Genomic DNA, 15,377 nt, shown 5'->3' with positions numbered 1-15,377 from the left:
TGGCCATCAAGATTCCTGGACTCTGGCCCGTGCCTCCTCCTCCAGGCCATTTTGTACCACTCTTCTCTCTATGCTCCATGCCCAGACACATGAACTTGTCCATAGCCTCATCCTTGCTATGGTCCTTCCCACCACAGGGCCTTGAGCATGTTGCCTTCTTTGCTTGGACCTCTGTCCCTCCCAATGAATCCTACACTCCTCTTTTAGATTTCGGCTCCATCAGTTCTTTAGGAAAATCTTCTCCAACCCCGCCAGGTTAGGTCAGGTTGATTTTTACAAATGTTCTCATAGAACTGTGTTGCTTTCCTTTAGAATACGTATGCCCTATTATGATATATCCATTCATTTGGTTATTTCACTAAAGGCTGTCTTCCCCATTTGACTGGAAACTCCATGAGAATACAGATGCCTATTTTTGCTCACAAGTGTGTTTACCACATGATACACTGTATTAAACATATAAGTATTCAGTAATTACTATCTTTTATTTTATCTTATTATTAATTTCAAGTATACAGTACATGGGTTGGATATTTATACGGTTTATAAAACGATCCCCCTAATTGCTCTTTCTCTCCTCTGGCTTTCCACCTAGCCATTACATTAATGCTGACTGCATTCCCTATGCCATGCTCCCATGACTATCTATTAACTGCTGATTTGTACTTCCTTAACCCTTCACTTCTTTCTCCCAGCCCCCTAACCCCTAACCTCCTGAGAAATTATTTTTTAAGTGACCTAATGAGTCAAATTGAAATAGCTGTTCTCCAACCATATTCCTCAGGTTTCCTGTCTTCAGGCTTCTGTCATGCTCCTCATTCCAGGTGCGAAGCTGAACCCACATTTTATCCAATCTTACAGACTCATCTGAATGGATACCTTCTTGTCTTGGCAAATAAATATCATTTCTGCCTCCTTTGATAACTGTAGCACTTAGATATCTGTTCTCTTACAATACATGGTGCTACTATCAATAGATTGTGCATCTTGTTCTGTTCAAGTTTATAAGCTGCTAGAGGGTTAAGTTAATCATTTCTCTTTAAATCACCTGCAATAACTAGTGCATTTTTCAGATTCTTAACTAATGTATTTTCCTTATTGATTAATATGAATAAAAGCTAAAGGCTGAGCACATATTATGTATTCAATATTTATAGGAAAAAGGGGCGATCATTATAGGTCCTTGTTAGTTACACTGATTTGCAATGAGTAAACAGAGTTAAATTACTAAACAGCACTACAGGCATGGTTCCTAGAGCAAATGCATTTTGTTCTGACCATTTATTATTTTTTAATAGGTTTATTTGTTGTAAGTGGCAGAATGGTTCTAGAACTGTGAGAATCAGTTCACTTTTTCACTCCCCCCATCCCTTGCTCAATAAATTACAATGAAAACCAACAGATATTTCAGTGGAATTATTATTTTCTTGTCTTTCCACAGAATTAAAATAAAATTTTCATAGAATACAGCATTAATAGAGTGTCAAATAGCTAATTTGAGAGAAGTGACTGGGTGGATTAGTGGTGGTGGATGATGTGAGTTGAGCTAAACACCTGAGGACCAGGGCACCAGTTGTTAAGAATAAATTGTCACTGTTAACAACAACAACAACAAAATCATGAAAAATTGAAACACTGAAAAATTTTTTTTGAAAAAACCTCATAGAACTTAAGAAACCAGCAATTGGTTGCGACTTTTCAATGCTTAACAGAAAAAATAGAAGTCAACTATATTTCCAAAGGGGGAATCCTCCTCCTCATTCTCCCCTAGGTCCATTTATAATTTTTGACTACGAACTAATGGGCCGGTTCTGCCATGAAGCCAGCATTCCTTTCTTCATTCTCCCACTATACTTGTATAGACATTCCAGAAGACTCTACATTTAGGTAGAGAACTGCTGGGAATTTCTGTGCCACAAAATACTGGAAATCAATGCAATTTCGTTAACTTCTTTGAACATTTATTGAGTACCAAGTAACGGGCTCAGTTTTCTACTAGTTACTAGAAATTCAAAGGTGAGTAAGAAATCATCCTTGCTGTGAAAGAATTCACAGTTTGGTGGAGTAGATGGGAATATTCAAACATCATTCTTGAGTAAGACAGGTTGTGGAGACAGAGCTGAAAAACAAAGTTTCACGGAAGCACAGGTGAGAGAGAGCTGTTGCCATTGTGGGGCTTACCGAAGTGAGGCAGGCACTAGGCTGGATGTAGCGGCATTGTGGCTGTTACTCCAGCATCTATCCACCTCACCTCTTCCTCAGTGGGTGATAGATATATGGTTGGGTGGGACCGATCCCACCCTGACTCTAGGAGTGAGTGCTGGAGCCTGCGATGCTCCACCAGAGATGGTACCTGTCTGCTAGAGGGCATTTGGAAATCTGTGGGAACAATTCTGGTTGTTTCAAAGGCTAAAAAAGATGCTATTGGCATGTAGTGTCAGGGTCTAGGAATGTTAAATGATCAATAAAGTAGGAAAAGGACACACAGCGTGAAAAATTATCCCACCCAAAATGCCAGTAGTACTTCTATTGAGAAATATTTGTCTAAATCAATCAGAGAAATTACATCCTGTATTAGTTCAGGGAGTCCAGGTCAGGTCTATGCCAATTAGCTCACAGCAATCCCCTGTCATCAGTGTGATCCCATCAGAACAGAGCTCTGGGCTTTTCCTCAGTGGTTGTAGGTAAGCATTCTTTCTGTTTCTCATTGGGCATGCGGAAAGGAGCATGTAGTCTCATCTAAATCCGGTTTAGGGAACTTCCTATTCAATCTGTATAACCTAAATTTATTCAGGTGGTTTATCTGATTGTTGGTTTCTCATTTTGTTATTGTTGTTTCTAAGCAAATTATTAGGATGGCAGAAATGTTGTTGAGGTATGAAACCTAAGTAAAATCTAATAGGTGAACAATGTTTCATTTTCATCCTGGAGCTTTGGAATGAGCGTAAATTCAAAATATTGCCATAAAAAGAAAATAAGTGTGAAACAAAAATAGTCAAGCTTATTATTTACTGTGTAATGAAGAATATAGGTAGTGTCTGGAGAAAATTGTGAAAAACTAATTTTAACTTGCAATTATGTGAGTGTGTATGTACACATGCATGTAAAAGCAAAGAAGAGAGAGGACACCGTGACTATCTTCATGCATAACACATTTTAGGAATTTAAATCTTGTTTCTTTAGGAAAAATTCTGTCCTTTCAGGTTGCAAAGTATCCACAAAAGGAAAGCTAAAAGAAAAGATTGTTAAGCATTTCGATTACTTAACCAGAGTCCATGAACATATTCTGAAATGTTATACGTTGCGATTAAAATAGGTTTATTTCCATGCTTGTTAATAATTCTCCTACTGACAAAAGATTATTTGGCAGTATTTATAGCTACAAATTATTTTCCTTCATTGTCAATGGTTATTGTGGTGTGTTAAGAATGAAGAGGAAAAAGATGTCCAGTTACACTTGAATTAGGAAAAATTAATAAAACATCAAGCCCAGGTTAATTTTTACACAGCGAATTTCCCTCTCGTTGCAAAACTTACAGAGTAGTATTCAGCTTCCCAAGTGACTAAACTAAAAGTAAACTACACTTGGAAACTGAGGAAGCTGAGAAGGAAAGGAGAGCCATCAGTACCTGGATACTGGTCAGAGTCGTGTACTGGTAGGCCTTTACCACCAGGTAATTTGCTTCCAGGTCTATGAGTCCCAGGATCATATACTTCCACCATCTTCGTCGTAAAATTGCCAGGAGGTTTTCTTCTCCTGTGTTACAAAGTTGAGAAGAAATGGGTTAGATTCTGAATACATAATAAACTGTGTATTTAGAAGGATTCTAAAATATTATAGTATTATATTTTTTACCATACCTTCTCAAATGTTTAATTAAACAAATGAATCAGTATGTCAAAGGTTGACATGTTTTTACCTAGCTAATAGTCTTCACTGTAGATTCGACTCTTCAAATTGGTTTCTATGCCAGAATAAGACTTGGCAGGTTTTTAGCTCACCATGTAAAACATTTTCTCAGGAGCATTTGAAAAAAAAATTATATTATGTTAAAATAAAAAGAAAAGTGGGCCAGAAAGGCTGCATAAACACACAAAGTCCAAATCATCCTAAACTTCAGGACTGTGGTAAAATAGAAAAATGAAGAGAGAGTAGCCCAATGGACAAAGGGTTATGCTTGGCCCCAGATCTGTAAGATACAAGATGCCATCCTGAGTGCTCATTCAGCTTTGAACATGACATGCTTTGAACATTACACTTTGCTGCTGTGTGGGTGATGGAAAGAGGTAGGAAGTAGGATCCCTCTCAGATGGAAGAGTGTCATGAGACCACGGTCTTAATACTGCCAACAACTGTAATCTTCATGCCTTGCCTCTTAAACTGATAGTATCAAGGCAGATTTTGAATCCCTTAGTTATTCATCCTTATTTTTACATATTTTAGGCCTGAAATAAACCTTATTTCTCAAGGGGCCATTGTGATTTTTAACAATAATTGCTTGCTGGAGCCAACCTGTGAGATCTTCAGAGAGGATATGGAATATGCAGAAACCCTAAATGAATGATGATTGTATTCACCATCCATTGCATAACCAATTACTCCAAAACATAACTGCTTAAAACAACAAATATTTATTATCTCATAGTCTTTGTGGGTCAAGAATCTGGATATAGCTTAGCTGAGTACCTCTGGTTCAAGGTCAGTCACTAAGTTGCACCCAAGTTGTCAGCCATGGATGCAGTCTCATCAGAAGGATTGTCTGAGGGGATTGGGGTAGGGAAAGAGAGAAAGAAAACTCAAGATAGAAGCCATAGTCTCTCTTATAACCTAATATTATAAGTGACACTTGCACCCAATTCTATTCTTTAGAAGAGAGTCAATAAGTCCAGCCCACGTTCAAAGGAGAGAACTTCATAATGGTGTGACTGCTAGGAGGCAGGGATCATTGGAACCATCTCAGAGGCTGGCTACCTAGTGCCACACACCTTCAGCACTATAGCTGTGCTTTAGTGGGTCGTCAAGAAGGTCAACATATTCCACATCCTCACCTGTCTCTGGGTCACTTTCAGAACTTTGAGCTCCTGATTTTTGCCTTTTGTTTTATTCCAATGACCATCATATGGGTGGTCTTTTCAACCTTATGGAGACTTGTGAAGCCTCCAGTGAGCCACATAGAGAATGCCAGTGTGGGTTGTGGCTGGTTAGCAACAAGGATGGAGAGGTCTCTTGACCTTTCGTAGCTAACACAGTTTTCAGAACTCATTTTGAAGCCATACTTTTCATATCCTTTGCTCCAAGCACAATAAAGATCTTTCTAGTTCAGTGAATTGTTAACTCCTGTTCATCCTTCAAAAGTCAGGTATTTTGCCTGACACCACTCCCCAACTGGGCAACTTTTACTTAGCTTTGTATAGTCCTGTCACATGATTGTGGCTATAGAAAATGTCTCTTTACTAAACTGGTAGTTTTTGGATGGTAAGACTCCTAGCATACTGACATATAGTAAGGGTTCCCTAAGTGTTTTAGAATGAATGAGTAATTGAACTGAAAAAAGTGTAAAATGCTATTTGAATATGTCTAGAGCCAGTTCTAGACTACAAGTTATGGTTATTGTTGTTTTGCACATAGATGCATAGCTGGTGGATATGATCCCCAAGGTCATTTCTTTACAGCCATCTCATTTTGGGCAATGCCCAGGAACAGCATTTCTGCCTTTCTTACTTTCCTACACATTTGATAAGTCAATGCACCACTCAGTATTAATCTTGTAAATAGTGATTCTCGACCTGACTAAATATGCACATCTTCTTGAGAGATTTTTTTTTTTTTTAATCTCTATGCTTGGGATCAGGCTTCAGAGATTCTTATTTAATTGGTTTTGGATGGGGCGTGAACATTGGGCTGAGGATCAAATCTCATCTTTTCAGATGGTTGACATTCCATGGCTATCCTCAGCAAGACCTGAGCTAGGAATTCCAAAGACAGATGACAACCCCAGAGTAGTAAAGACTCTTCATACCAAAGGAACAACCCAGACATTTGGCTCAAAGTATGCTTTCGCTTATCTTGTCTCCGGGCTTTTCCAGGTGCTGATTCCTCTGCTTGGATTATTCTTTCTCTAGTTTCCAAATGAAGGCTCAACATAGACACTACCACCAGGAAGCCTTCCTTGATCTTTCACCTTGATCTTTCTAGACTGAGTTGTGTTTCCCTGTAATGTAGTCCTTTAACATCCTTTGCATATCCCACATATAGTACTTATCTTGCTATATTAAAATGATCTATTTTTTTTTTACTCCATTACTCATTAGATTGTTAACAATTTAAAGAGAGTGGCATTATCTTGGTCATCACTTCATCACCAGGACCCAATGGTACATAGTGAGCAGCCAATAAATAATAAAGAATGTATGGATAAATTTCACGTTTAATAACCTTAGCATTGCTAAATAGCATTCAAATTGAGGTACTTAAAATATATCTACTATAAACATTCATGTTCCAGACAATGAAAATTGTTTTCTAATTAGAATGCAGACAACATCTGACAAAATTAATATGGTAACCATTTTACACTATACAAAGAATATAAAAAGGTCGATGCATATTTAACCACAAAGCTGCAATTCTATAGTCACAGGTCATTGTCCCAGTTAATTTAAACAATGAACAGAGGATTGCCAAACTCAGAGCACCCCAGCCACATGTCAGTATGTAATACTGAAAATCTGGGTCACGGTGCTGTTTGTTCTACCAATCAATAACACATTCAAAGTGTAACTCATTACATAGATTCACAGGAATGATTAGTTGCCTTGCTGTTCTGCCAAAAATGTTTGCAAAGTAAAACACCTTAAATAAATGCTTCCATATTATTTCATCTGAAGCACCCGAAAACATTTGCTTAGTAGAATTCCTCAGGATGGTGAGTGATTTCCTCCCCCCACCCCCCGCCCGCCGAGTAAGCAAGAAATGCAGCCCTTAAAAGGACTGCTTAGGGATTTATCTACATGGCTCTCATTAACACTGATGTACAACAGGCCATTAAAATTCTTTCGAGAATAATGAAAATGCATCTTTTAGAGCCCGTGTGCCAAAGTGCTCCCTAAACCTCTTGAAATAGGACCATCCATAAGAAATACCAGCACAATTGGTGGTGTGTTAACGCTTTAAAATTATTTTAAAAAATTAACTAGAAGATTTGAATGGATTCTGTTTATTATTTTTATTATCAATATGTTCAAATATAGATAAAAAGATTAGAGAATAATGTGATAAGGTAACCTCCAATCTGATTTAATAAATGTTAACAATTTGCTATGTTTGCTTCAGATATACTTTTTTTTTTTAATAGAAAATGTTATGGATGAAATTGAAGCCCCAGTTCTGCTACGGCCAGATTCCAAGCCCTTCCCTCCTTTTTCAAGTCACCATCTTGATGCTGTTGTGCATCCTTTATGTTCATGTTTTTGTTACACATCTCTGCATATGTATGTATCCAAAATGGTAATTAGCTTTCTTTGGCATGTTTTTAAACTTTAAATGAAAGTTTATTGTATATACTGTACATGTCATCCTTCTGGGATTCTTTATGCTTAACACTGTTTTTGAAATGTATTCCTATTGTTTCATGTAGAGCTAACTCATTTATTTTAAACAATGTATATTATCACATTTTATTAATATGTCACAATTTACCCACTGATAAGCATCTAAGTTGTTTCTAATTTTTTTCTATTAGGAACAGCACAGCAAAGAACATCCTTGTGCATGTGTAGCTCTATAATTGGTATGTAATTTTAACTTATTTTTATTCTCTTTTTAAGGGACTGTGGACTATGCAAATATTCACAAATGTGTAAAACATAATTAAAATAAAAATTTTCTAATTTGAAGTAATAACATTCCAGCAACAATAACTACTTCAATAATTTAGAAACAAGGGAGAAATTATTGACACTCTTGATCATGTGATTCATATCTAATTTTACTAAGCATCGACAGGATGATTAATCAAATTTATCTTTGAATTTTTGTTATGTATACTTATATAATAATATATATCAGGCAACGTTTACATGCTTTACAAATATGAACTTACCTAAATCCTCATAATATCCCTATATAGTAGATATTGCTGTTACACCTATTTACAGATGACAAGTCTGAGGCCTGGAGTTAAGTAAATTGCCCAAAATGTCACACAGATAAATAAGCTAGCATTTGAATTCATGACCATCAGGCACTAGGCTTCATACTCGTTAGTACTGTATTATTTTGCCTCACCGATTTGTAATTGTGGCATTGTCCTCAGTTGTCATGCATTTCTCATTAAAGGATCCTTCATGACCTACCTGTCCAAACTCACCTGCAGGGTGCCCCATTGCCAACTCCAGGGGGATGCCCATTGCACCGAAGATGATGTGCATGGCGCCCCCTGGAGTTTCCAGTGCCCAGTCACACAGGTGACTGTCCACTCTTGAAGAGGCTCAGGGATGAGTATGTGTTCCATCACCATCAGTTCAGTATTAAAGATTTGATGTCTCCTTGTCTGATCTAAGCCCATGACAGTTTACCTTGTTAAATGTAAAATAGGCTTTAAATCAATTTTATGGCTTAGAAATGTCCAATTACTCACTAAAGTCTGACACATAATAACAATGGCCACACATTGGGTGGGGTGAGAAAGGTGGTGCTTCATAAATGTTGAGTGAAAGAAGAGAATACTTTTTTACAAACACTGAAACATGGTCCACATTCATGACAGTGACTGGAAGACAGAATAGCCTTGATTCGTAGTATTCTTGTTCATCCCCAGTGGTAGTCTGAGCAGATAATAAAAAAACTGCAGACAGCACCCGAGGTGAATTCAGCTAAGGGAGCAAGAAGCTACATTATTCTTGGGACCTCATTTTCATTACGGCTGTCATGGGTGGTGTGATCTTTCTTGGTGTTTTTATGCAAAAACAGTACACAGCACGCACTGCACAGAGTCTGCAGGAATAGCAAAGCCCTCACACAGTGGGGGAGACCCTTGCTTGAATGGATACTTCCTTGGCTCACAATTTGAAGCCCTATTGCCATCTTTCTTTACCAGAACCCAAAAGGAAATGTTTAAGTATTGATTAGTGAATTTGAAAAAAAGAATTGTTTGTGATGGAGGTTTTAGTTAGTCACCTTTAAAAGCTGAAATTTAGAATTAGAATGTAGAGTTCAAAATAATTCTCTTTAGTCAGAAAAGTGAATAGAATAAATGTACTAATTAGAAAATGAAAATGTCAATTGTTCACAAAAAGGATTGGAACCAACTGCACTTCATAATACAAACTCGAGTATAAGAATAAAATACAAAAAAAAAAAAGATAAATTATGAAGATTAAATTTTGTTTTATTTTCTTTCATTTATTTTTACTATTAGAGCCAGAAAATGAGATTAGAAATACCATGAAAGGCAGTTTAATGTTTTGCCTTGATAGCAAACAGACCTGGGTTTGACCATAGACTGCCCCCTGCTATGTGGCACTGAATAACTTGGTTAATGGCTCTGAACCTCGATTCCTCTGTTATAAAATAGGGAATTTAACAACTATCTCATAGGATATTATAGATTAAAGTTAGCACGAGTGATGTGTTTAAGCTAACATCTAAAGCAAAGTATGTGCTCAGACATGACAGCAATTGGCAGGGTCCCGGAATCCTAGAATCCTTGACCAGTCTCACCACACACTGGTTTGCCACGTGTGGCAGATACTGCAGAGAGGAAGCCAGGAAAGTGAACTTTCTTAATTACTCTTTAGGGCTTTGGCCACACATACTCTGTCTCTTACTCAGGCGAGTTGTGCAGGATCACACTGGTACCCACATATGACATTTATTCAAACTGGAGGCAGGCTGAGGCCTCATTCTTGACACCTCTCCGCTGGTCCAGACCCTTATTTGGATCTGCTGGATCTTAACACTTGATCGGGAGTGGAGGCCATGTGAACATACCCCTTCTCTCTGAGTCCCTAACTAAAATTGGCGTTGTTCCCTGAAACTCTAGTCTTATTAGGCCTTTCCAAGGTAGGGGCTTCTGAGGAGGTGTTGCCAATGTCCCTCTTATCACACAAGCTGCACATGATGGGCAGGCAAGACATAAAAGAGAAAGCCACACAGAGGGGTTCAAAGAAAGTCAAGAGGAGAAGAGACTGCCTCAGTTCCCATTTTGTTCCTTTCACACCTCCTTATTCAGTTTCCCATGATGCTGCAAGACTCAGTTTAGATGTTACCTGCCATCTGAAGCCTTCTCAAATTCTCTGCCATCCCTTCCCAGTCTCCCTCAGAACTTAATTCTCTTTTTCACATATCCTCAACTCTGCCTAACATAATGATTTAGACAAATTAGTTACTCAATGTGAGATCTCGTTATTCAGGTATCATAGCTGAAGAACACCTTTTAAATCTACTCAATTATCTGGCTGATTTTAGAAGTGCCTAGTAAGGTTTGGAAAAATATCTAAAGGCAACTAAAAAATGAATCATATTCACATAGTGTTCTGGTAGCTGTTACTTTAAGCTGAATATGGGAGAAAACCCATAAATGTGTACATATGATTGCATACAGGATAGGTTTCTTAACAGTAAGTTAATTTTATTTCTTTCAAAGTTACATTTTTGGCATTGATAATTAACAATATTCTAGCTCTAGTTATGAACTTAATCTATTTTTTCTTGAGACAAAAATATTTACACATTGCAAATAAAATATGAAAATGAAAGTCTCAACATATCAACATTTTCAGTGTATTTTACCATTTTAACATGAACTAAATCACTTAAATATTAGAAACTTTTTCTTTCTAGACTTTTTAAGCTGTCATCTTTTATGAAGCTAAGATATATGGTGTTATATGGCACGTTAATATTGTACGCTTTTCCAAAATCCCCAAACTTCCTATGGTGATGATGTGTCTTAGGAGAGAAAACACAATTGGTAACATTCTCTTCTTCATATAAATATAAAAATTTATAGTAAGTTTGCCTAATTTTATCATACAGGCAGTTAAAACAAATAGGCAAATAAACAAATAAAGAATTTTTCAGGATATCTATAAACCCATATGAAAACTGCATACCAATTACTAAACTCTGTTGACTAATACCTTTACATGTGGGTTGCTTTACCTCTTAATGAAAATAGCGCATGAGAACTCAACAATGCCCATAAACCAATCCCATCCAGACTTTTAAAACTAAGTATACAGAGCATCTATCTTATATTCTTGGAAAAACAGCCTATAAAAGAATAAACCTGGTAGAATGGCTAAACATTGTCACTATCAATAACTAAAAGAAGAATCTGAAAATCTTAAAAATGTTAACTTGCTGCATGATCAAACACAAACCAACACTTCTTTCTCATATTTCTAGGTGTAATAGACACATTTATTCAATATATATCATCTAACAACAAAGATTTAACCTATTGAAATTGAGCACATCTTCCTCCCCCAAACTCCTGTTCGCTTTATGCCTTTTGTTGAGTGATCATCCTTTGGGGACCATTTTAACTTTGTTGTATCTTTTGCAATTATCTATATGTGCAGGCTCTTGCTCTGAAAATTCTCTCCAAGAATTCCTTGCTTTTGCTTTAGGTAGTGAGTCTGCCAGGCTGGCCCTTTGCTTCAGGGCTGCTGAGTTTCCCAACTCTAGGAGGCAATTTTCTCAGAGAAGACAACAATAATGGTGTCTTTTGGAGTTGTGTATATGGCAGCCATGCCTTCCCTTTGGCAGGGCAATGTGGGGAGGGAGCCACTCAGCAGTGAGCTCTAACCCAGCCTCTTCCACGTACTTGGTGTATGATGCTGCTATACACCTTAGTCTCTATAAATCTTAATTTTCTTCATCTATATGTTGGAACTACTAGTGGACCTGCCTCCCAGAGTGTTTGTGAGGATTAAATGAGATATCTGTATAATGCTTGACATGGTGCCTGGCAGGTAGCTTTTGTTAATATTATCCTGATTTTTATTATAGCTGGTCTTTTCTCATGCCAAACCTCCTATATAATGTAGCTGTGTAGTAAATAATTTAATCTTGCCCCCCAAAAGGTCTGAGATTTGTTTTAAGCTAACAATATGATTTAGGAGAGGGGCTGGCCATGCCAGAAAGACCAACAGTGCTATTTAGGGTGGGGACTTTTGGTCACACCCAGAGACTGGAGACTGAGATCAGGCAAGTAGGCAATGGAGCCCCAGTAAGAACCCTGAACACAGAGGTTCTAACAAACTTCTCTGGTTGGCAATATTTTGTCCATATTGTCACACATTGGTGCTGGGAAACCAACATATCCTGATTCCACAGGGAGAGGACAATGGAAGCTCTGGACCTGGTACTTCTCCTGGGCTCTGCCCTATGTGCTTCTTATCTTGAATTTCATCAGCATCCTTTCCCTGTAATAACTATAACCATGAGTATAATAGTGTTCAGTGAGTTCCGTGAGTTCTAGCAAATTACTGAATCTGAGGGTAGTTTTAGGGGGCTCTCCTGCCCTCAAGTTTGCAATTGGTATCAAGAGAGAGAGTGGTCTTTCGTGGACTTTAAACTCTCGTTTGGCCTAAACTCTGTTTGAAATAAGGGTAGTGTTGGGGCCGTGCTCCTAAACTTCTGCAGTAGGTTTTCCTCAAACCCAAGTAAATTTGTACATCTCTTGCTCAAGGCTTGAGTACATATTAGGTGCATCTCAGAACTCTCCAGGTCTGAATTCAAATTAAAACAACTAGTCTCCTTTCCAGGTGATTATCTGCTATCTTGAAAGAGTGTAAAAACTTTGTACTTTACACCTAAATTTTCTGTCATTATAAAGATATCACTTACAATGGAAACACTGCTCACTCACTCAAAATGGTTAATGATAGGTTGGCTGTGTGGGGGAGTGATGCTTTGATTTGAAATTATTCAAAGCAATCATAATGAAACTATGTACTAATATAAATCTCTATTTTCCTAGGGTGAGCCTGCTGAGAGGAAAATGTACTTGTCCTTTTTAATGACAAGACTATTTTCCTTTTCTTTATCCCATTTTGTAAAATGTGACCCTACTCGCCTTTTAGAGGTTTCCTATAATTGGCTCTGATGCTACCCGACATTAGCAGATGAATCTGTCAGTTTTGTGAATTTTGTTTTGAACAAAGAGCTATGTAGCTGCAAATGACACACAATGTAAGGGGAAGAAGCCAAAGCAGGCTTGCCTCCGGACTCCTGCCACTTGCTGAGCATATTCAAAAGACAACATGACAGAAGGTGACAGCCTGAACTCTTGAGGGCTGACCTTGAGCTCGGACATGAGAGCATCTGTCATGTGGACACATAGGTTAGACCTAACATGGGAAATTAGCAAGAGTGTTAACAGGTCAGAAGCCCTATACAGCAGAAAGCTGGTCAGCCTTCTCTCCCCTGTCCACCCTCCCATCTCTCAACCTGAATGCCAAGCACAGATCTACCAAGGCCACTTCTGTCACCTGTAACTCATTTTTTATTGAACACCATTTGTCAAGCTCTGGGCCAGAGGCACCATATATTTATTCTCTCATTTACTTGCCACCCTATATTCTAGGTTAAAAGCATGGAGCTGGACAGACCTTTGTTAAAATACTGATTCTGATTCTAACCAGCTGTGTGTCACCTTGGAAAAGGTTTACTGATTTATAAAATGAAGCAAACATTACTTATTTGAAAATGTTGCTGTACGAATTAATTGAGAAAATGTGTTTTTTATTAAACTTATTGTGGTGACATTGGTTAATAAAATTACATAGGTTTCAAGTATACAATTCTATAATACATCATCTGTACATTGCATGGTGTGTTCACCACCCAAATCTCCTTACTTTTAAATTGAGTATAATATAGCATTCAATTTCATGTACATGTGAAGTAGAATATAATAATGTACTTTTAATAGAAATTATGAAAATAATTGATTATTTATTCAAAAGTATATCATAGCCACAGGGATATAAAGTACAGTACAGGGAATATAGTCAAGACATTGTAATAACTATGTATGGTGTCAGATGGGTACTAGATTTATGGGAATGATAATTTCATAAGTTATATAAATGTCTAACCACTATGTTGTACATCTGAAACTAAAATACTATTATATGTTGACTATAATTGAAAAATTAAAAAATTATTTTTTAAAAAAGTAAACCATATGATATCATTAAAGAACTGGAGAACGCATAGTATTGTACCTTCTGAGATATAGAAAAACATTAAAAAGAATTAAAACTTAAATAAAGAAAATATATATAAAGTGTCTGGCTTCCAGTAAATACATGGTAAATAATAGCTTTGTTATTAATTGTCCTATGAGGAAAGTATTTTTCAGATCATCAAATTAGAGGTAGAAGTTAAGTAATTTGTCCAAGGTCTGTCCTGACTTTTACTGCAAAGTATTCACTACTGGAAGAATGATGCTTTTTGTTTACATGACAAATTATATAAAACAACTCAGAAATATTTTATTTATATGCTCTTTCTGAATTTCAGTAGAAACAATGTGACGATTTCTGAGCAATGAAGTAATTTTATCCACTACTTCTAGAATATATATATATGTATGTATATTTCCACCTGAAAATATTGAAGAATATATTTATGGCATTAGACAGTTTCCACTTTATTAACCTGGTGGCAATGAACACCATAGCACCCAGATTATCATTTTAAAATACCAGTTTTCGCTAAAAGCAAAAATGATCTTTGGGGAAATGGTTGATTGCAGATCTGGGTCAAGAAATGTAACATGAGTCTGTAACATCTTATCATACAAAGGAGCAAGGAAGCAATTAAAAATGAGTATGGTTGTGTCAAAGGGACTCAGAGGCCAACTCCAAGAGTCTTTCATATAAAGATAACAACTGAAATGGATTAAAATGTATCAGATATGTTTAAATCCACAAGTTTATAATCAATCTAAAAGCAACAGCAACAACAGTCACCACCAAATACCAAAAAAGAAAAAACTGTTTATCATTGGAAAGTGTTAGTAAGCCAACTCATTATTTTGAAAATTGGTAAGTGAAAGAAAAGAATAGTTTTTTCCCTGAGATTCTTATATGAACTATACCAATAGGTGACTAATAGTAGATGAGAGGAAATTTGTTTTTATGGTAATATTCTAGCTAATAAAGGAAATAAAGGAGAGAATGAGAATATCATTTTGTACCCTGTAATAAATTGAAATCGAGCTACTAGCATTACAGATAACCAAGCATTATGCTTTATGTGCTTCCTGATGGAAGAAAATAACACTACCTACACACGCATACACATATACCAAAAAAAAGAGATAGAGAGAAAGAAAGAAAGAAAGAGAGAGAGAGAGAGA

General features: G+C 36.9%; 1 protein-coding gene across 1 annotated transcript in view; it reads right to left on the bottom strand.

Annotated features, from left to right (window-relative positions):
- Positions 1-15,377, bottom strand: part of SLC35F1 (solute carrier family 35 member F1) — a 348,203-nt gene that overhangs the window by 66,634 nt on the left and 266,192 nt on the right. The window contains exon 3 of the mRNA XM_039871174.1: positions 3,630-3,757. Within this exon, the coding sequence (XP_039727108.1) occupies positions 3,630-3,757 (128 nt within the window). The remainder of the gene's footprint in view (positions 1-3,629; positions 3,758-15,377) is intronic.

This window comes from Pteropus medius, unplaced genomic scaffold (genome assembly GCF_902729225.1).
Source record: "Pteropus medius unplaced genomic scaffold, Ma_sr-lr_union100, whole genome shotgun sequence".
Taxonomy (NCBI): Eukaryota; Metazoa; Chordata; class Mammalia; order Chiroptera; family Pteropodidae; genus Pteropus; species Pteropus medius.
Note: the sequence above shows the minus strand (reverse complement) of the source record. Positions and strands in the feature narration are given on the sequence as shown.